General features: G+C 46.6%; 6 protein-coding genes across 6 annotated transcripts; 3 read left to right on the top strand and 3 right to left on the bottom strand.

Moving 5' to 3' along the window:
- Positions 1–1919: 1919 nt before the first annotated feature.
- ONS95_004903 (uncharacterized protein) lies at positions 1920–3265 on the bottom strand (the record flags this gene model as incomplete). Its single annotated transcript, XM_058498281.1, has 6 exons — positions 1920–2321; positions 2458–2543; positions 2758–2867; positions 2929–2963; positions 3020–3035; positions 3192–3265. 6 exons carry the CDS (start codon positions 3263–3265, stop codon positions 1920–1922), a joined length of 723 nt encoding a protein of 240 aa, XP_058351792.1.
- A 3054-nt stretch (positions 3266–6319) lies between these two features.
- On the top strand, positions 6320–7505 carry ONS95_004902 (uncharacterized protein; the record flags this gene model as incomplete). Its single annotated transcript, XM_058498280.1, has 2 exons — positions 6320–6898; positions 7008–7505. The coding sequence occupies 2 exons, from the start codon at positions 6320–6322 to the stop codon at positions 7503–7505; spliced, it is 1077 nt and encodes a 358-aa protein (XP_058351791.1).
- A 2299-nt stretch (positions 7506–9804) lies between these two features.
- Positions 9805–11640, top strand: ONS95_004901 (uncharacterized protein; the record flags this gene model as incomplete). The annotated part of the gene is made up of 6 exons (XM_058498279.1): positions 9805–9867; positions 9938–10163; positions 10277–10400; positions 10453–10663; positions 10717–10910; positions 10956–11640. The coding sequence occupies 6 exons, from the start codon at positions 9805–9807 to the stop codon at positions 11638–11640; spliced, it is 1503 nt and encodes a 500-aa protein (XP_058351790.1).
- A 668-nt stretch (positions 11641–12308) lies between these two features.
- On the bottom strand, positions 12309–13905 carry ONS95_004900 (uncharacterized protein). Its single transcript, XM_058498278.1, has 2 exons — positions 13267–13905; positions 12309–13197 (listed from the first exon to the last, which is right to left on the bottom strand). Exons 1-2 carry the CDS (start codon positions 13844–13846, stop codon positions 12716–12718), a joined length of 1062 nt encoding a protein of 353 aa, XP_058351789.1. The 5' UTR covers positions 13847–13905; the 3' UTR covers positions 12309–12715.
- A 1328-nt stretch (positions 13906–15233) lies between these two features.
- ONS95_004899 (uncharacterized protein) lies at positions 15234–16449 on the top strand (the record flags this gene model as incomplete). Its single annotated transcript, XM_058498277.1, has 3 exons — positions 15234–15439; positions 15553–15714; positions 15785–16449. The coding sequence occupies exons 2-3, from the start codon at positions 15663–15665 to the stop codon at positions 16447–16449; spliced, it is 717 nt and encodes a 238-aa protein (XP_058351788.1). The 5' UTR covers positions 15234–15439; positions 15553–15662.
- A 236-nt stretch (positions 16450–16685) lies between these two features.
- LCB4 (sphinganine kinase lcb4) lies at positions 16686–18419 on the bottom strand (the record flags this gene model as incomplete). Its single annotated transcript, XM_058498276.1, has 4 exons — positions 16686–17018; positions 17071–18098; positions 18157–18210; positions 18263–18419. 4 exons carry the CDS (start codon positions 18417–18419, stop codon positions 16686–16688), a joined length of 1572 nt encoding a protein of 523 aa, XP_058351787.1.
- Positions 18420–19884: the final 1465 nt, after the last annotated feature.

Below are 19884 nucleotides of genomic sequence, written 5' to 3'. Positions count from 1 at the left end.
GTCTGGTGTATATAACATTGTCGACTGATTTTGCCGAAAAGATGGTATGTCAATTGTATAATTAAATCCAAGGATAGTCTTGTTGTGATAACAGCTTTATATTAGAGGAGGATTACCAGATCATTTAGTGGAATAAGGGGAACGATTCAAGTGTACAGCGTATGAATACATCAACAAAGTTGCCGAGCAAATGATACACTATGCCGTAGGGCACAGAGCATAGAAAAACATTTGATATATGTTTCGTAGAAAGGTAGCAAGTAATGTTAAGCTGGAGAAGCATTTTCTGCCAATTCATAGAGGGACTGAAGCAGTGAAAGGGTATTAAACGTACCTAGGTAATATGGAGGATGATCGACAACTATGGAGCAGGCTATTGCAGTCAGGTTTGATAACCTCTGTAAGGGCACTGCAAAATCTTCAACTCTATATATCCACTCTTCGCATAAAGGAACATCGCTAACTATTCGAGATGGTTTGAAGCTTGCAACATGGAATGGAAGTACTGGCACCACGTGATCTTCCTTCTCTTCCACTTGTTGAAACTCCATTTAAGTCCCTGAGTGGACAAGTCTGCTTATTTGCATTTGATTAGTTTCCCCCGTGATTTGTCTCGATTCTCAAAGAAAACTTCCTTCCTGTGAATAGGCAGAAGGATAGACACGAGCCAGTGAAACCCTTCCCGCGATGTTCACTTACTCAACTAAAAATCAATAAATGCTGCAGCGAGTCCGCCGCAGGTATTTGAATCCTGTATATACCCCAAATATTTCGATGGTGACATATTGGCACATCTATGAAGCTATTGGCCAAGTCATACTGGAGGATCGATCATGCCTGCTGAACTTTAATGTTTATAGTCAAGGATACGACTTTCACTTGCTGTTCGGGCTATGGTCCACTCTAAGATTGCCATTACATTACCCATCGATAGGCCACGAGCTGATGATGCACTACAATTATCGAATTTATTCCCGCCAAAGTCGTCGGATAAAGTTCGAATCAAAATAAGCCAGAGGCATGATCACCAAGATCAACCATATCAAACCCTTGATTTGACGTCTTGAGCCGCCACAAGTTCACTTGTACCGCTGTACCGGATCATACTCGATCCGCTCGTGGATCGAAACCTCTCATTGCTCTAGCTGTTGAGGCAGCTCCAACTGATCGTCAACCAACCAATTCAAATACCAGACTGATCAATAAATACGAGTCCAAGTTCTCTAAAACAATGCTCAAACCAATCCTCACTCTTCATCCAAGTTCCACAAGGGAAAATTCAGGGTCCACCCGCCGCCTCGCTGCCCGTTAGAAAATATGACGAGTCCTCTTGTCTACTGCACTCCTGGTTGATCATCCCATCCCAACCAACCGGAACCCCACAACGCTACTGCAACATCACGGATTCGCTTGGACGAGCATGCAAAACAAATCCAATACTTCTTTCAAACATCAAAAGCGGAAAATATTGCTTTCTTGAACCCACTTCGGCAGCGCGTCATCTCTGGTGTGTTGCCACTAATTGGTGAAAGTGGTGTGCTGCAATTTTGGTGGCGAGGGGATTGTGGCCAATGAGGGGTTCAGGATGCCTTCCGAGGTGTCGACGAGCAGCCCCAGATCTGGGATATGCGGGAGGAGGGGCCCGAGATGGGACTCGAAAGAATATCAAATAGGAGACGATAAGTGGGTTAAGGCGTTTCTTTGATGGCGGGTCGCTTGCTTGGTGCTTAGTTACTTACGTGCCCGTTACGAGGTTGTTGGGTACGACAAACAGCCTGTGCCAGGATTTCATATGTTGAGATTCCAAGTCAATAAAGTCCATGCTATCTATGCGCCGTCTATCTATTGTTTGTCTATCTGGACAATGCCACTACCAATCTGCACTTTCGGGATTGCCACTATTCTCCTCCAAATCGAGATTAATTGGTTACCAACCCATCCCTGAACTCAAGCTCAACCCCTTTCTCTCCAAAGCCAACAACTTTGACACTGGTCAAGTCTTTGACGATCCAATCCGGTTCTGCGCTGATGACTTGCTCAACTGTATGAGATGTGACCAGACCGAGGACTTTACATCCTGCTGCCTTGCCCGCCTTGATACCCGCGGGACTGTCCTCCAGCACAAGGACTTGACTCGGGTCTGTGGCGCCCAGCTTTTCCATGCCCATCAAATAGCAAGCGGGATCTGGTTTGCCGTTCTCTACATCTTCAGCCACAACGAGGTTTTTAGGTACCGGGAGTTTTAGTACGTTCAGCCAGCCGCTCACGAGAGGGCTAGTCCCAGATGTGACTATTGCCCAAGGAACCTTGTCTGTCTTAATCTTTAGACGAATTAGCCATGACTTTACAGAATGATCATAGCAGTGATTGCTGATAGAAGCGTTATATTCTACTGTGCTCCAGGCTTCTAGAGACTCAGCTCCTACGATATTAGGGGAAGTGAGGTGAGTTGCTGACCTGGTCGAGAAGGGCACGCGCTCCAGGAATTTCAGCGGCATCCTCCCCGTAGTTCTTTGGGAGGAGTCCTTCCATGTGTTTGATGTCTACCTATTGTCAGCTTTGGTAACGTGGCGTTGTTCATTAGTATGAAAAGAGTATGCCAGCAGGGCAAAATAAGCTGAGAGTGTAATCTAGACCATCTCGCTTCGGCGAACTGAAAATAGGGGTAGCAGCAAACTGCGCTTTGAGGTCAAAATCGATGATGGCTTTCATAATCCTTGTGTATATGAAGAAGAGAAGATGGGGAAAAAAACATACATTCCCAGTTCGCCCGCTCGGGGCTCAACACTTTCAATGTGTCGATAGACCTCCTGCCATGAGATGTTTCTAGGATGACTGCTGGATCGACGCCTATCTCTTTTCCGATACTAGCAGTTTACTCATTAGCCAAGAAGTAGCGGGGGAATGGCTAAATTGAGATAAACATACATGTGCCAGTGTTTGATAACTGCATCTGTAGAATCCTGAATTAGACGTGCCAGTTAGTGAAGTATCGCGGCAATCAGGAAAGCATTCCTACTATGATGGTGCCATCCCTATCGACTGTCAGTACACTGTCACCAAAATAAAGAAGAATATGTTGATCTTGGAGATTCTTGCAGGATGGCCAAGAGTGGGTTTTCGAGGAAATCCATATCTTCGTGGCCGGAGAACTGGACGGCATCGTGCAAGTGCGGGGATGAGGTTCTTACATATCAAAAAGAAGTCCTCCCTTGAAGAAGGCCCTTGTCGGGGGGGCATTGAATGTTGGAGATACGGAACCCATGACTCGTTGTCAGTGTAAGATGGACCGGAAGTAGGCGGAGGAGGTTGAATCGAGGAAATAATTGATATCTGCAATTTCGAGGCTATTATATGAAGTCTACCCGATTTAACAATATATAGGCTTGTTGTGTAGCGCGAGGGCTGTCGGAGGCACGTTACTGTGGTGTTCGGAGTGGCCAGATGCGGAAGTTATGCGAAGTGGGAGAAAATCTGTCGAGCCTAGTCTCACGAGATTCTCCAGGCGAATATGCGACGTGCAACAAAACTTTTCGTCGGCAAAACTGCGGACATGGAAACCCACGGCAAGCGAGATCCTAGACTTCAAATTATCATTGCTTCAATTCGCTTTTGAAGATATTCCTATGGCAGGAAGAGTCCGTCTTCATCATCGGTGTATTCTGGACCCTTGTGTGGTCCAGAGCCTTCGCCCCTACTTGGTAGGTAGGGGTTCAAGCGGGCAAACTGCGCTGGCTAGCGCGCCTCGCTTAGCGGTACTTGCGCGCTTACCCGTCTCGATCAGGATCAACCCCTATGCTGACATCCGGATACTGCAACTTCAATTGCATAACGGCTAGCAAAGATAATTCATATCTGCAACGTGTCATTGACTTGAGTCAGTCAAAGACACAATTTTAACATCTCTTAGAGCCTTCTATATAAGCCAGAGTCTTGGAATGCTGAAGTGTTAAATCGCCCACTTGACGGAGACGAGGACGACTGTTTTCACGATACCATGTTTTCTCCTGGGGCAGGTGTCTTGTCCGTACTTGAGTCATATAGTAGTTGTATAGCTATATGCATGTGTTTCAGAGCGATAATAGGTCAGATGAGCAAGACCAAAAAGTAGAAGGTGGATAGCAGGGCACTGACAGAGTCTTGAGTGCCAGATTTTCAGAAAAGAGTCGTAAACCTCAATTTCTCGTATGAAAGCTCGTTTCGCACTACGTCACCTTTTCGTTCCACATTCATTGCTATTCACATTTCATGCTTCGCTATCTTACTTTTCCTCGCATCCCAGCCTTTGTTTTTCAATACAGTTCATCATCTCATGAACCCGAGGGTCAGTGGTGACACTAGTGACTATGCGTCTAAGGCTACACAAAAAGGACAGAGAACTTCAAGTGTGCCGAAGTTTACTACATGAGTTATTTCACACATCAAGGGCTGGTGGGAAGGGTTCAACTCTACTTCGGGACTGCTAAAGCACCCCTGCAAGCCGCCCCTCCGCAATAACCAAGTGATTCCATGGAAACTTGCAGTGGAGAAACTTGTCGAGCAATAGAAATATATTCTTTTCCCAAGAATACAATTTATACACATGATATTGTGTTCATCTTCAGGTAGATGGCCTTGTGCTTTGAGGTCAATGTTTTGCATAGTGGAAATTCCCCAACCATATCCTTTTGAACTCCAGGATGATGTCAAAGTCGACTTGAACTGAGCAGTAGACTTTCTCTCCCATCATAGACTAGTCATAAAATCCTCTTCCACGTACAGCAACAATTTCCATTCGCAACGTTATCCCTAGGAACCTTTGGCAAGGGTGTGGTTTAGTGTCCAAGCAATATCTTCCATCCATGTCACCTCCCCGATTTCGTTGTCTACTTCCTATAAAAGACATTGATTCCTGTTTGAAGTGTTCGGGTTCTGTTGCTTATCATTATGTGTAAATGACAAGATCCAATCATCATAGCCGGGCCTCCTGAATGATTTGATACCCTCCTGTAACGCCCTCACTGATTTGTGAAAGCAGCAAGTGTATTGTCGGCAGGGATAGACAACCCAAAGTAGCTCGCACCATTTGTCAAGTAGAGCAGAAATCGACACAGAAACTCCAGTATAGTATTTACATTTCTCTAAACTACAACTGTTAGTCCGCAGACTTATACAGGGAAAATATAGGTGGCAAGTAGGGGACGAGTAATCACGGTCAGGGTGACGGACCCCTTCTGGAGGCGAACCGGGGACTATTCGGGGAGTGGTATATATTCTCTACCTTAGACACTATTTTGAATACACACTTCTAAACACGTTTGAAACATACTTTTGCACACTACGTATATTCGACATACACTTGTTGTTTGTTTCCCGGTACGATACCAACATTTCCTTTTCTAAGCAATACCCTACTACCCTACTAAGACTGATTTCAAGCCTTACAGGGACATTAATTACGTACTTGAATAGGTTCTACTAGATCTAGTCTTAACCATTGATAACAGGTCTTTACCTCTTATCTTTTCTTCTATTATCTTATCCTAATTGAAAATATTTCAAGTCTAATCTGGTTCTTTATCTAGAGGTTGTAGCCACACAGATATCGAATCATCCTTTTGAGAGAAACGCTTATAGCAGATGTATTAGCTATCTTATTACAGACTATACTTAACTGCATCTGAACACTGACTACTAAGCAACTTAACGACAAAGGTGACTTTTGGAAATCGTTGAAGCGAGGATGAAACAAAATAAAACAGAGAGGACAATGCTCACGTGAGCTGGGCTGGCTGGGGCTGGGCCTACCCGCGCGAAAAGACAAGCTTTCCGGCTCGATTCTCGGGCTGACACGTTCTGAGTCTCCGCTTCTGAGTGGCCGATTCCCTCAACCTCCCCTCGACCTCCCTCCTACCAATCATTCGCAGCACGCGACACTACGAGCACGTCCAGAGGCACCCGGAACGTATATTTTAGTACTGCGGCCAGGATGAAGATTAGCTTTCGAGGTCAGTCGCGGTCGCAGTCGCAGTCGCAGGGGCGGTCGCAATGCCAGGACATCCCACCATGTGAGTGAGTGAGTGAGTGAGTGCGACACTTGAGTTGCCCTGCCCTCCCTTGTTTTCCTACTTCTTGAAGGAGACTGCTCCCATTGCTGTTACTTCCCCAAGAATTCCTTCTTCTTCTGCCTCCCCCTCCATCCTCTCACACGCCAATTGTGGCTTTTTTATCGTCATTTATTCCCGAGCTATTATCATACGTACGTGAAGGAACGGGAAGGACCATCAACAATACCTTAATCGCGCACGAGACCCTTGAGCAGTGCTCCAACGGATACGAGATGCCTCGTCCCCAGCAACCTCCGACACCTGCCTCTTCGACAGAGATCAAGGGCAAGGATGGATCACAATTCTCAACTCTGCAAATGTCTTTCGAACTTCCACCTCCTGCTGTAGCAGGATCCGAGTCCCAACCTTCAAGCGCATCTTCAACGAAGTCCTCCTCAGCCTCCTCATTCCACCCCACCTCTCCGACGTCTCCTGCAATTCCTGCAAGTGAAGTGGTAAAGATTCGTCGCCGTTCCTCTGCCGTACAAGCTTCAGCGACGAAAGATGTCTTTGCTCTGCCACCTCCGCCTACAAGATCGCGAAAGATTATACAGATGAAGCCTCGCGGACAGCAGGAGGAAGAAGAAGCGTACACTGATGCTCAGAAACCTACTGCTGGCAAGGCGGCTGCGACAGCGCCGAAGAAGAAACAACCATCTTCCACGAGTGTTGCTGGCAGAAAGATAGCAAGGAAAACAGCACATAGTCTCATTGAGCGCCGGAGAAGATCCAAGATGAATGAGGAGTTTGGTATCTTGAAGGACATGATACCAGCTTGTACGGGAGAGATGCATAAGCTGGCTATTCTGCAGGTATGTTTTATTTACGATCTAGCTGGTAGACGTCAACTAACACCAACTGTGGGCATCTATCGACTACGTCCGATATCTAGAAGACTGCGTCTCTAAGCTGAAGGCAGAGAATAACCGAACCAATACAACCCCCAATAGCGAGCATTTTGTCCTTCCTACACCCGCGAGTCGAGGTTCTTACGGCAATGCCCGTCAGTACCAGCCATATGAGGAAAACGAGGATGTTGAGATGGAAGGTTCAGTTCAAGCGTCACCAGCTTATTCTACACCAGTCCCGAACTCCAACCGTCCATCGGCATCTCCAGCACTTCTGCCTCAAGATTCCCGCAATCGTCAAGATTCATACTCATCTGTATCAACAGACCACCGTCATTATAGCTTCAGCACATCTAACACAACATCACCAGCTCTTGGTCCAGCGGCCTACGACTACGCTCGTAGTGCTGCTTCCGTCGGATCGGCGTTGACGAGTCCTGCATTGTTGCCACAACGAGATTTGGATCAGGAAGCAACAGCTGCGCTGTTGATGCTCAATACCGATCGTAGAGGAACTCAGGGTAGCCTCAGTGGGCGAGGAATGAGTGTCAAAGATCTTCTCAGTGCTTAAGTTGATGATCGATCATGATTTCCTGTTGCAAACGTAATGTCGGGACATGGGTGATCTATGTCGTTCTTGCGGAGGCTGCCGGGGCTGGGAGGTATATTGAGTATAAACAAATGACTTCTAGGTCTTGTAATGCTGTTCATTCTTGTTGATAAAGCAATACACATGAACATTCAATCCTCAAGACCGGGCAGATCCTGGGAAAGACCCCTCAGCGGGGTCTAGGCTGCTCAGCCCTCTCTGTCTGTAGATCAGACGATTCCGAGCTCTCCGCTGCTCCGTTGTGACAGCTTCTGCAGGAATGAGATGTTCATGCTCGTGCTTACAAAACCCCTAGGAGGATCCATCGAAGCCGCAGAATCATAAGTGGTCACTGCTTGAGACAATGCATGTAAGCAGAAAGCGTTTCAAATCTAGGAATGGCATGCTTGCTCGTACGAGAGCCTCATTATCTGTTTCTTTCTGAATTGTCTTTCCATACATCAAGCACGTGTGGGAAGAGATCTGGGAATAATCTCATCGGGTCCTGAATAGCATTGCCTCTGAAATAATTTCGGTGTTTCTCATCATCTTTTCCCCTTATTTGGCACTTATAAGTTTAGTCAGTAACACTTGAGAGCCGCGAAAGATACTAGCCTTGTCCAATGTCAACTTTCAAGCCCGAGGGCAACAACACAAACACAAAACCAGCACCTAAACACAGCAGCAGCAACAGCCTCCCACTCCGCGCTCTAACTAGAACGGAAATAACAGTAAAGACGCACACCTCTTCTCTCTCCCTTCACAAGTCAGTGCCGGTCAAGGCGACTCGGATATCTTGCCCAAGGCATGCTCTTCGTCATCTAGAATACGGAGGAGGAAGAAAAGGAAGAAAAGGAACATGAATGCGGCTTCTATATCAGGCACAGAAGCTGGACGAACCTCAATGGAAATGCTAACGGGGTGGCAGAAAAGCGAAGGACGACAGATGAGAAGAGACCTATTAGGCTGGGAATCGGGCTTGATCTGGATGTGGAGCTGGGATTGAAGGCAAAGATCAAGGGAAAGGTCACTTTGAGACTGGTGCAGGTATCCCATTCTACCATGTAACCGTGTCCTTCTCGGTTTTCGATGCTTGGAAACAGTTTGGTTCAGAGTGCTAAACGAAAGCCTATCCACAAGCAACAAGTGTTGAGAAAACATCAGAGACAATAAATGCACTACCCGCACATGCGACAGAGAAGCACTTCAAGAGGCTGGGAGAGATAGAAGTTTTCAAGATGTATCTAGTAGGTTCAGGAAATAATCTCTCGAGAGGAGGTGGCTGGACAGAGATGTTTCGGAGGGATTGACTACGGCCGTTGGGGTGGGATCTTGGGATAGGGGATTTTGGGATCGTCGTTAGTGGGGTGGTGTTTGAGGCGGGAGGCTTGGAAGGAGGGGCTGTGGTGGTTCAGGAGTGAGAATGGGAGTGGGATTGAGATTGAGATCGAGGACTAGTGAAAATATGGGCTGGCAGCTTAGGATGAGAAGTACATCATCCTGATGCATGGATATGCTGGGGATCACCACGCTTGAACTAATTGTGCGACGTCGATGTTTTACCACCATGGTTGGATTGGTTGTACAGAACTAGGCCACTGATGCCATCAAAGAGTTGAATCAGTTGCATCGGGTGACGGATGAATAGTGTGTTTGCATGGATTTGCAGTCTCAAGGTATTTCAGAGTAACAGCTCCTCATATCTTACTGGGTCGTTGTCGAATTGGAATAATTGCCATTCGCCCCAGTCCTACGACACGGTTGGCTACTTGGCTGCAAGGGAACACTGGCCGTGGCACATTCATGCCACAGCCCGATGACAAGCCGTTGGCTGTGTGACTTGTCACAAGTCACTCTCTCTTCTCCCAGCTGGAAGAAACTATCTTGTTGACCTTGCTGGTTAATGATAGCGAAATAGTATAACCAGATAAGATACATCTGCCTGCTCTCAAACTTGGACAACTGATCTTGACTTAGATAGTCCACCATCCATTTGAGAGAGGAAAGCACACAATCTAGATGCTATATCCCGCAATGGAACGTAACCACGGTTCCTCATCTTTGCTGATTCAATATCCTCCGCTCCGGTACACAACCTGCTGTCACCAATTTATCCATCCAATGAAGACGACTCACATTTACTTGAAGCCGCCACCTTCAATCTCTTGATCGCCTCCCGCCCCTTACTTATCATAAATAGCCTCCTTTCTGCTTGCTTTCCAATTCGCTCCGTCGTACACTGGTCGAGCTTGACCTTAAACTTGAGGGCAAAAAGATCAAAATGGAACTGCTTCGGGCCACTACTACTGCAGGCAATAGATATGCTTCTACTATTGCAGCCTGTGTGAGCTTTCTCTTCTCAGATACAGGAAAGACTTTCAATTATCGGGTTACATACTTACAGCTGTATTTAGTTCACCCTCTTTCTCGTAGGCGTTACGATATACAGACTTTACATCCATCCTCTCTCCAAGTATCCAGGACCACGTGTCTGGAGCATCACAAGGTTGCCGTCTGCGTACTACTTTGCAATAGGAAAGCTCCCATACAAGATTGCTGAGTTCCACGACCATTATGGGCCGATAGTTCGGATCTCACCAAATGAATTGATATTTAACTTGGAGGATGCTTGGCAAGACAGTGAGCACATTTGTTTTCGAACTAGTCAGCATAATATGACTGTCATGTTAACTCCTCATCATGATCTTCAGCCGTGTAGAAAGGAAATTAAAGCTGACTATAAGTATTTGTAGTTTATGGGAAGCCTGCGTCACGGAATACGCAGCTGCCGAAGGATCCCGATCAGTTCATAGCAAATCCAAATGGACCACGAGGGCTCTTGCTTGAACCAGATGACAATATACATGCACGACACAGGCATGTATTTCTCGAAATGTACGGGGGAAATTTTGCTGACTAACAAACGTAGACGCAATCTTGCCCCCGGCTTCTCAGAGAAGATCCTCCGAGACCAAGAACCACTGATCACAAAATACTTCGATCTTTTGATTCAGAGACTGCGAGAGAATTCTGAAAAGCCAGTGAATCTCGTTGAATACTACGAATTTGCTACTGTGGATATTATCAGCGACTTAGCATTTGGAGAATCGTTTGACTGTCTTGAGAAAACAGAGATTCATGTAAGACAACGAAAGGAGCTCTTCGAGAGTGATTTAACTAATCACCGGATTAGCTCTCCCTGCAGCTCCTCCACCGGGCAGGAAGAGCCATAGCGCTCCTCGGCTTGCTACAGAAGTTCTGGCCACTGGACAAGATCGTATTGACTCTCTTTGCGCGCTATGCTCGAGAAGAAGAGACAAAATTTCGAACGATGATGACGGAGAAGCTCCTCAGACGACTTGAGCTTCCTGATCCTCGTCCAGATATGTAAGTCCATGGAAATATGGTGGGTGCCTCTGCTAACATGAGAAGCATCTGCCATGCACAGAAACGACTCAATACGAAAGAAGGCATGACGTTCAGCGAACTTGCCGAAACAGGGGGGCTCCTCATAGCAGCAGGTGCTGAAACTACAGCCAGTCTCCTTTCCGGAGTTACTTACCATCTACTCATGAATCCATCCATACTTACTAAGCTCAAAGACGAAGTTCGAGGCGCCTTTAGTACAGAATCTGAGATCAACATGATCAGCGTCAACGGCCTCGAATACCTCCTAGCAGTCCTCAATGAAGCTCTACGCATCTTTCCACCCGTTCCAGGCAATCTCAATAGAATCACCCCCAAAGGAGGCTGCATGATTGCTGGTCACTTCCTACCTGAAAAGACATACATAGCCATCAACCACTGGGCTGCCTCACACTCCTCTGCCAACTTCACAAAACCATATGAGTTCATTCCTGAGCGTTGGATGGGAGCTCCAGAATTCAATCAAGATAAACGGAGGGTTGTGAATGCGTTCAGCGTTGGGCCGAGAAATTGCATTGGTAGAAACTTGGCCAATGTTGAGTTGAGAGTGATACTGGCGAGGATGATTTATAATTTTGATATGGAGTTGTGCGAGGAAAGCAGAGGATGGTTGGATGGGAATCGTATCTACTTGCTTTTCGAGGACAAGCCACCATTGATGGTGAAGCTAACTCCAGCTATCAAAGTCTAAGGGCAGGAGTTTGAAATGTTGATTCCTCAGTTATTTGCTCGCTAGGATGACATGACAGGCAATGAGATCCACTAACTTCCCATTAAAACGCATAAATAATGGACCACTATGATTGTCAATGTTCCAGAACATCTAGCACGGGAGCCTCCCTGTCACATCGCAGGCTTTCCACAGCTTCACAAATACTTTATTTACACAAACACCAATCAATCGTGTTATTCAGACTCAACTTCAGTAAGATATTGACCGACCCCAGAAATTATTACATTCGCACAGATAGATGTGACGCGCGTTTGAAGCGAGCGGGAGCAATAACAAACCGAGAAATTAAAAATAGTATGTGTTGGAATCACATTCAAGAACACTTCTGCTGTATTACTCTGCCTTTGAACTAAATGAGAAATGAGTTCAAGAGTTAATCAAAGCCATTCTAGAATACTCCTGTTTATTTGCAAGGTGTAACTAAGTTTGAGCACGTTTTAAAGACTCGACATATCAGCTAAGAGCGCCGCATGATAAAGCTCCTGAGCTTCAGGGAGGAGCCTATCGAAATTATCTTGCTTCTAATACCGGCATTGTATGAAAACTTGATTCTGGTCAAATCAAATTGGTGGATTATTTACAGTTATTGATTCGGAATCTCGGCACCTTAAATTATAGTTGTAACACTTATATTTATTGATATTTTGGAGCTGTCAAAGGTCTGTTTCTCACCTGAGCGGCCTCTTCAGCCTTCAAATTGACCACAGACTAACTGATCTAATCCTGACGCGTGGATCTCATCCACTTCCTGCCTATGGTACAACATGGTCTTCGAATCAAAGATTCATATACAATCTTAAAAAAGTGAAATCTGACGCCATTATTCTGGGTATTGTCTCAAACTCCGGAAACCATCAAGCACATCATATCTCATCGCATTCATCCTGTCATCAAGGAGACCTACCCTTCAACCTAGCACAAGCACGCCATGCTCAGAAGCCACTGTAGATATGCCCACATTGAAAGCACCCGAGTCAAATCCCATCGGGAACTCCCAGATTCCGTGTATCGCGTAAGAATTAGGCTGTTCTATTCACCAGAGATATCCCCGACATTTAGGGGAACCGCAAAGGCACTCTGTCAGACCAGCTCGCTCCTCCTTCGAAAGTTGTTGTAGGGGACGGTCATCCTTCTTGGAGATTCCATCAGTGTAGTCGAAAGTCAATTCTGTATCTTTGTCGACATCCTTCAAGGCAAAAAAGGCAAGTCCGTGGAATGGGGTATTGGCCGAATCAGTTACCACGGCGAAGATCCGAAGGTTAGGGTCGCATGAGTGGTTGATAAAGCGAGTTGGACCTGAATAGAACTCGCCATCGATCTCATAAGGGTCACCGTTGAGTCGAGGATCCGTGCTGTTGTGATTGCTAAACTTGTCCAGGGCGAACAGGTAGACATCCTTGTGTGTCATACTATCGCCAGCTCGCCGACGTCGATGGGCTTCATCTGAGGTGATGAGCTCTCCAACGTAGTTACCAATATACTGACCACGCTTAATATCGTCTGATGAGCGAACTCCTATTATCAGCCAGTCATTAGTCTGGTCAACAATGGCAGTTGAGGCAGGAGGGAAAGGATTATACCTACCCCAGCCACGACCATCCTCAGTGGGGAAGATTTGCAAGCTAATCTTTCTTCCAGCAGTAACAACTCTATTGGCGCAGTTCTCACCACAACCGCACCGGTCGTTGCACTCGTATATTGGCAATCTGGAATCCAACATATGGCCTCGAAGGCATCCCTTACGATTTCCAACAACATGGTAGGCATTGATCTTACCACCATCATGAGCAATATTGGCCATACACTCGCAACCTTCTACCATGCAATTATATTCGTCAATACATGTACAACCCGATAGGAAATTACTCTCCGCGAGTTGAACACCAGGTGTGAGCATAACATCTTCGATGAACTGGAATCCCTTTGGTATCATACGAGTCTCTCCTGGTGCGAAGACAATCGAAACGGCGAACTCCTTGTGTGTTGAAAAGGCCTCGAGTTGGCAATAGTGGCACTTCGCTTCCTCAGCAGCTTGAGCCAGATCCTTCTTTCCGTGGAAGTGAAAGTGGTTATACTGCCGCCGTGCCATGTTTCCAAGGTTTGAAGAAAGGATTGAGGAGGAAATAGAGCTCCCAGAGCTACCCATAGAATGGTTGATGGCCATGGTTGCGATTCTAGTGAGATCGAGGTTAAGAGCGTTGTTTACTACCTATTTTAAGCTAGAATAATAATACCAACGGTGAAGTAAACTACGGAATAAGTAATTTGCCGAACAGATTTTAGCGTGGTCTTATTGGTCGATAGTCACGTGCAATATTCGCATAAGGGCAGTAAAATACCTACCTAGGTACCTTAGGTAATTCAAGGCTTAGAATGAAATAATGTAGTACCTAGAAAAGAACATATCTCAAATTCACGACTTTTTTGTTTGCTTAAGGATTCATATCGATTGCATTTGTATCAATTGCCCTTCACGAAGTGATTTTTGAAGCCCCTTCAATTGTGATTATTAGAAAGCCTCATTGGGCAGCCTAATAATACCATAGACTCTTATTGCAAAGTTCTGTATTCCTTTACTGGCTTAAAGCGTAGATTAATTTCAGATGCATCAAGGTGTATCAATTATGCTGTGGTGCAACATGCAAGGCCCTAGAGCCAATGGTTTCAGCGTATAATATTAGCGATCAAACCCTGGATTAAAAGCTTCCTAGATTTATAAAGATAAGCAGATAGTCTTGAGTATTACAATGGGAAGTGAGTGGTTTGCGGAATCATGTGTGTGATAGCTGCAGTTACAGATTTCGATCACTACCTGTTGGTAATTGGCAACCTCTAGGTTACTTGCTCTTAGAAATACCCTAAGCGAAAAGGTCCTCTTTCAAAGCCACCATTACTTCAACTATCGGCCCTGAACGTCAAGAAAACAGGTCGTTGGTACGACTCGAGTCTGATTGCGACTCTCCTGTGTAATCAATTCTGAATGGCTAGTTAGATGTCTCTATCCAGTATAATGTTTTTTGTGTTAAATAACGTCAATTAGAATTTGTACGCTCTCTCTTTGGCGCGTGAAGGCAGCCTAGACGGTAGACCTGCTTCGTCTCTCAAGCGTACGCTCAGGCTACCCTGTCTCGCCTACTAAGTAGACTATCGTATGGGCATGTCAGGCAGCTTAGCTCACCATTAGAGGGGTTGAACAGACTGAACGGCCATAAGTCGAGTCGCAAACCACCAGAGTGGACAGCTACCGTACACGAGTGCCTTGCTATGGCTAAAATTCTTTCTTCATTAGGGTGCAGTGGCAGTTTTTTCGCTCATCAGCTGACTGCTTGCCCATTCGTAGTCCTTTCAAACCACCTACGCGAAATCTGAAGTTTAATGTACATTGCAAGCTGGTCCTTATATTGCCCTGTGATATTTCTTATTCGATTCTTGTCAATCAAATTGTGGCGGGTACTAAATGTAATTTTGTTATATTCAATTCTATAAACGGCAAGCCGGTCATTCACTTCGAAGCCGAAGCTTCAGAGAAAACCCTCAAGAAAGTGGATCCCAATGGCAGGATCAAATCGGAAAGGGTAAACAGCTCCTCGAACTTTAATTAGCTGTGCGACTTCGATTGCAAAATCCCTCAAAGCAGGTTGTCTTCCCAGGACTAGTTGAAGCTCGCAAAGGCTGCTTCAGAATTATAATAAGCCATCGACCTTACAAAAGTAGAATATCTAGGAAATAGCTCAGGACTCTTAAACTCCGCAGAAAGGTATACAAAGCAACTTGCCCTTTAATTGGCCTGGAAACACTCCCTCCCAGGTGTGGACATGAAAACATGCAAGGCTGTTGCTCAGCCTTCTGCTAATGCAGCCTCGTGCACAGACCAAGCAAAATTATTCCAGCCGTCGCAAAACTTCCAACTCGTTGCCAATCTAATCGGCATCACTTTACAACCCCGCCATCCCCTGCCTCCATCTCTTCTTCTACCAACCATGGCGACAGATATCCAGCAAACGCCTTTCGTCAAGCAGCTTGCTGCCAATGGTATGTTTTCCCACTCATAGTGCAACAACAAAACTATTTTCAAGCACGTAGCTCACAGCATCCATCACAGACCGACCAACCCGCGATGCTGCCCTGGCCTCCCTCCGCACCTACCTCTCTGGACGTCGCGAACTCCCCGCTTTAGAACTGCTCAAGCTCTGGAAAGGTCTATTCTATTGTATGTGGATGTCCGACCGGCCACGCACGCAACAGGCTCTCGCCAACTCGCTCGCCGACCTTGTCTCCGTCCTACCCTACACGAGCGTGATCCCATTCCTCAGAGCATTCTGGCAGACAATGCAGAGGGAGTGGACGAATATTGATGTCTTGAGGATGGAGAAGTTCTTGTTGCTGGTAAGGAGATATCTGGGTGCGACGTTCAAGGTGCTGAAGGAAAGTGGATGGGAGGAGGGGATTGTGAAAATTCATGTGGAGTTGCTGTTGGAGGTGCCGTGTAATGTGACGGATGTCAGGGTTCCTAATGGGATGCGCTTCCATGCTATCGATATTTATGTGGATGAGTTGGAGAGGGTCGGGTTATTGGAGGAGGAAGGGAAAGAGGAGATCCTAGACAGGGTGTTGGAGCCATTGAAGGGATTGCAGAGAGGGAGTCCGACCAAACCAGTCAGAGTGAAGGCTAAAGAGGCTTTGGAGGATGAGCGATTACCTGGGAATGAGAAAGCGGAAGGAGAAACTCCGAAGGAGGATGATGGATGGGGTGGCTTTGAGGATTGAACATCTGCCTGCAAAAGTACTTCACTGATTTCTTCGTCACGCTTTTATGAAAGGTCTCGGCATTGGCAAGGCGTTCAGGTCAAATACATCATTCTACTTTTGCTTCTTTATACAGAATGTACTCCATGCTTACTTAATATCGCGTCAGCGATCCACCTCTTTGGGTATCGAAAGAGAAACAGTTCAGACAAAACGCCCCTATTATCCCAATATGATGAAGAGACTATAAATGAAAATCAGATAGGCCCAGGAGCCTCGTACATATGGCCCGACTTCGAAAGCACTGTGCCAAGTCCTTTGTGAACTTCGGCCTGGAAAGGTTGGAAGGGTACCCTCTCGCCGTCTATACTGATGAACCCATCTTCCTGGTTTTTGGGAATGATACGGTATCCAAGGATTTTGCGGTACCAGACTCCTGGCATGTCGAAGAAGTTGCCGTTTTCGACGGCAAACATCATTTTCATGGCGTGTAAGCGGCTGATGTCGCCGTTAATGCAGACCAGATCCATGAAACCATCGTTAGGTAGCGCAGGCGCGAAAAAGTTGGCATCTGCCGCCATATATGCCATCTAGTATGATCAGTATTTGGCAAAAAGTGGTCAACGGGGATATAAAACTTACATTCCCGCAATAAAAATTTCCCAGTTTGTCATATGGTACCAATTCCCATCCTTCAGGTAGCTTGTCGTTGATGGTTCCATATCTCAAAGGTGGTAAGCTGTCATCGCTGCCACTACCAGTGCTCGCTGAAGCATCATCATCCAAGAGATGGTGTGATCTATACCCCCTTCGCTCACTTGCCGGCTCAAAATTGCTTTGTTCTTTCTTGTAGTGCTCTCTGATAGCCTGCTTATCATCGATAGCCACCTTGATAGCAATGTCACAAGGATACACCATCTTGTTTATCAACCGTACAAGAAACCCGTATGTGAACCTTTGCCCTCCCAAGAATCGCAGATGTTCAGTAGCCAGATCAGACTCTGCTACGATCCCAACAGACTGTGACAGGAAACTCAGTGTTCGAGTGTCTCCTTGAGTGATTGATATTAGATCCAGAGGCGTTGGAATGCCTTTGATGATCGCCAGTGTAGCCAGACTAGGGCTGTCCGTTCCAGTCAAGTTGCAGCTCATGGCGTTTCCACTTCCACCTGGGATGTTGACCACCGCGATCTTGGACAAGGCCTTCTTAGCATCGGCTCTCCGTCCTAAACCATTGAAAACTTCGTGCGGCAGTCCGTCACCAGAAACAGAGGCTATCACATCGAATGCCTCTATATCTAGCTTCTCAGCAATCGAAATGGCTTCCCCTTTGTGTGTTGTCTTTGCCATATCAATTGCACAGTTGGCAGCCTTCAAGAGAGGCTCTGCATCCCGATAGTACCACTTCTCTGCGCTTCCTTTCCCGCTGTGAGGGTTAACCAGCACCTTCACTCGTTTTCTTCGCTGTGACTCGCCGTATGATCGATCTAGAAGCCTGTATATCCACTTATTTACGAATTCGACCATCTGGTATTCCACCGGATACTTCAACGTCGCAGCGCGAACCACTTTCTTCGACACCGGTGACGCATACTGCAGCGTGAGTTCGGAATCCTTCAATTCGGCCCATAGAACGTTATAAAATGGAATCGCGCGAGTGTTGGCAGTGCCTGTAAGCTTATTGTCAGCAAAATAAACATTTCCGGGGCGGATGCTGCGGAGACGGACTCGATGACCAGAGCCCGCAGCAATTATTGCCGGTTCTCTCTTCATTTTCTTCGTCTGCCAGAAGGAATTAGAAAGGATCTCCACTATGTTAAGCTAGAAACCCTACCTAGGACAATGAGAGAGTCGGTCCCCAGAGTGAGAGAGACATTCCGGCCCAGTGCCAAGGTAGCATCCACAGCGAACGAGTTGGCGCGACCTGCATCCTCGAAGGACGTAGCAGGGTCGACAAAAGGGTTGTCGATGGGCTTTGAGGTTGTCGTCATGTCGTTAATGGCCTCGATATCCGAAGCATCCTTGATCGCAGAGGGGGAAATGGTCGTCGTGGTATGTGGGTGCTGTTGTTACAAGTGAGCACAGTAGGTAGGTAGGTAGGTAGGTAGGTAGGAAGTCCAGAGGCGGGAGCGGAGTCTTTTGGTCTGGGTCTGGGGTCTGAGGTGGATGACCGACCAAGTGACGTTCGCCGGCACGCGCTTCCATGACATGCCGAGCTTCGACTGCAGTGCAGCACTCCACTCCACGTCTCGCTCGTCTCGTTTCCCTTTCAGGATGCTGCACCGCCTTCCGCACTCTCAACCGGCACTCAGTCATGCAAGAGGCCTAGGTGTTGATACGGTTGGTGCATCTTGCGATCTGATCAGTGCCGCGGTGAGATAAAAGGGGGCCTTCGTCGAAGTTGGCTACTGCTGGTTGCGAGAGGTAACACGAAAATCCCGTCAAGAATTGGGCCGGGTTCCGTCGTCTACCTCTTGCGAGGAACACATGTGAAATGCTACCTTTGACTCTTGGTTCATGGTCTCTCTATTGCGGGGTAATCACAGTCTTCTTTGGATCCGGTCGACGTAATCATGAGCAGCTACTCTATGTACATTTAGGTTTGTGAATGGGTTTCCTTTCATTGGCGATAGGCTGGAACCGCAGCTGGTGAAAGATCTAAGAAGGTTGTTGCAAAAGCGTCGCTTACCTAATTTCTCAGAATGTAGCACAATAATTTTTATTGAGTGCATTTGTTTGGAAGGCAGGGCATTCCTTGAGGAACTCTTCCTGAGTTACAAGCTTCTCCACGCTTGATCGAGATCTACTCCAGTGATCAAGCACGGAAATAAGCGACGAATGCACCCATGTTTTGAGCCTGCTCGCTTCTGATGAAATAACAACACCCTGTGAAAATTTGACGTCGATATTGATTATATAGCAAATTTTCTTGCACAGTAAAATAGCCTCAGATTCCGTCTATATATGAGACATGCATCTATTTTAGCACGGCCTGTCCCGTGGGAAATCGACATTGAAGCCACACTCTCGTAATACTCGCCAAGGATTCAAGTCCAAGTGTATTTACTATCTGACAAGGAGAGCCTACAGCCTGGCTCCTTGGGAGTGCCATGAGCCTATGACCAGGTACCTCCTACGAAAGCTCTCCCTGGTCTGGAAGAATTCGAATCATGGCGAGATGTTCATGAGCGATAGCTCACCAGAGTATCAGTATGGTAGTCGTATATATTTGTATTCAGGACCAGTCTAGATTGATAGTGACTTCAAGACCCCAGCGACCAATGGGCGAGTCGCAAATTGCCGAATTCTCCAGAGTTATGGAGTGCGTAGGTTGCGTTGTATTTCTGGGCTTCGTAATCGGGGTCGGTGCCGTGCTTGGGCAGGATGGTAGTAACATCGTTGTGCCACTTCCTCACAGGCCATCATTAATGGAGACTCTTGTCCATAATCTTCACT

Source organism: Cadophora gregata, assembly GCF_030347475.1.
Source record: "Cadophora gregata isolate MNR1 chromosome Unknown scaffold_15, whole genome shotgun sequence".
In the NCBI taxonomy this organism is placed as follows: domain Eukaryota; kingdom Fungi; phylum Ascomycota; class Leotiomycetes; order Helotiales; family Ploettnerulaceae; genus Cadophora; species Cadophora gregata.
This window is presented reverse-complemented; position numbering and strand designations above follow the sequence as displayed.

What these genes read in the sequence shown, in the direction of transcription:
- ONS95_004900 (XM_058498278.1), bottom strand. Translation starts at nt 13,846, where the DNA reads ATGGCCATCAACCATTCTATGGGTAGCTCTGGGAGCTCTATTTCCTCC. An exon ending in TGAGGATGGTCGTGGCTGGG is followed by an intron (nt 13,198 to 13,266) that starts GTAGGTATAATC and finishes GGCTGATAATAG; the next exon opens with GAGTTCGCTCATCAGACGAT.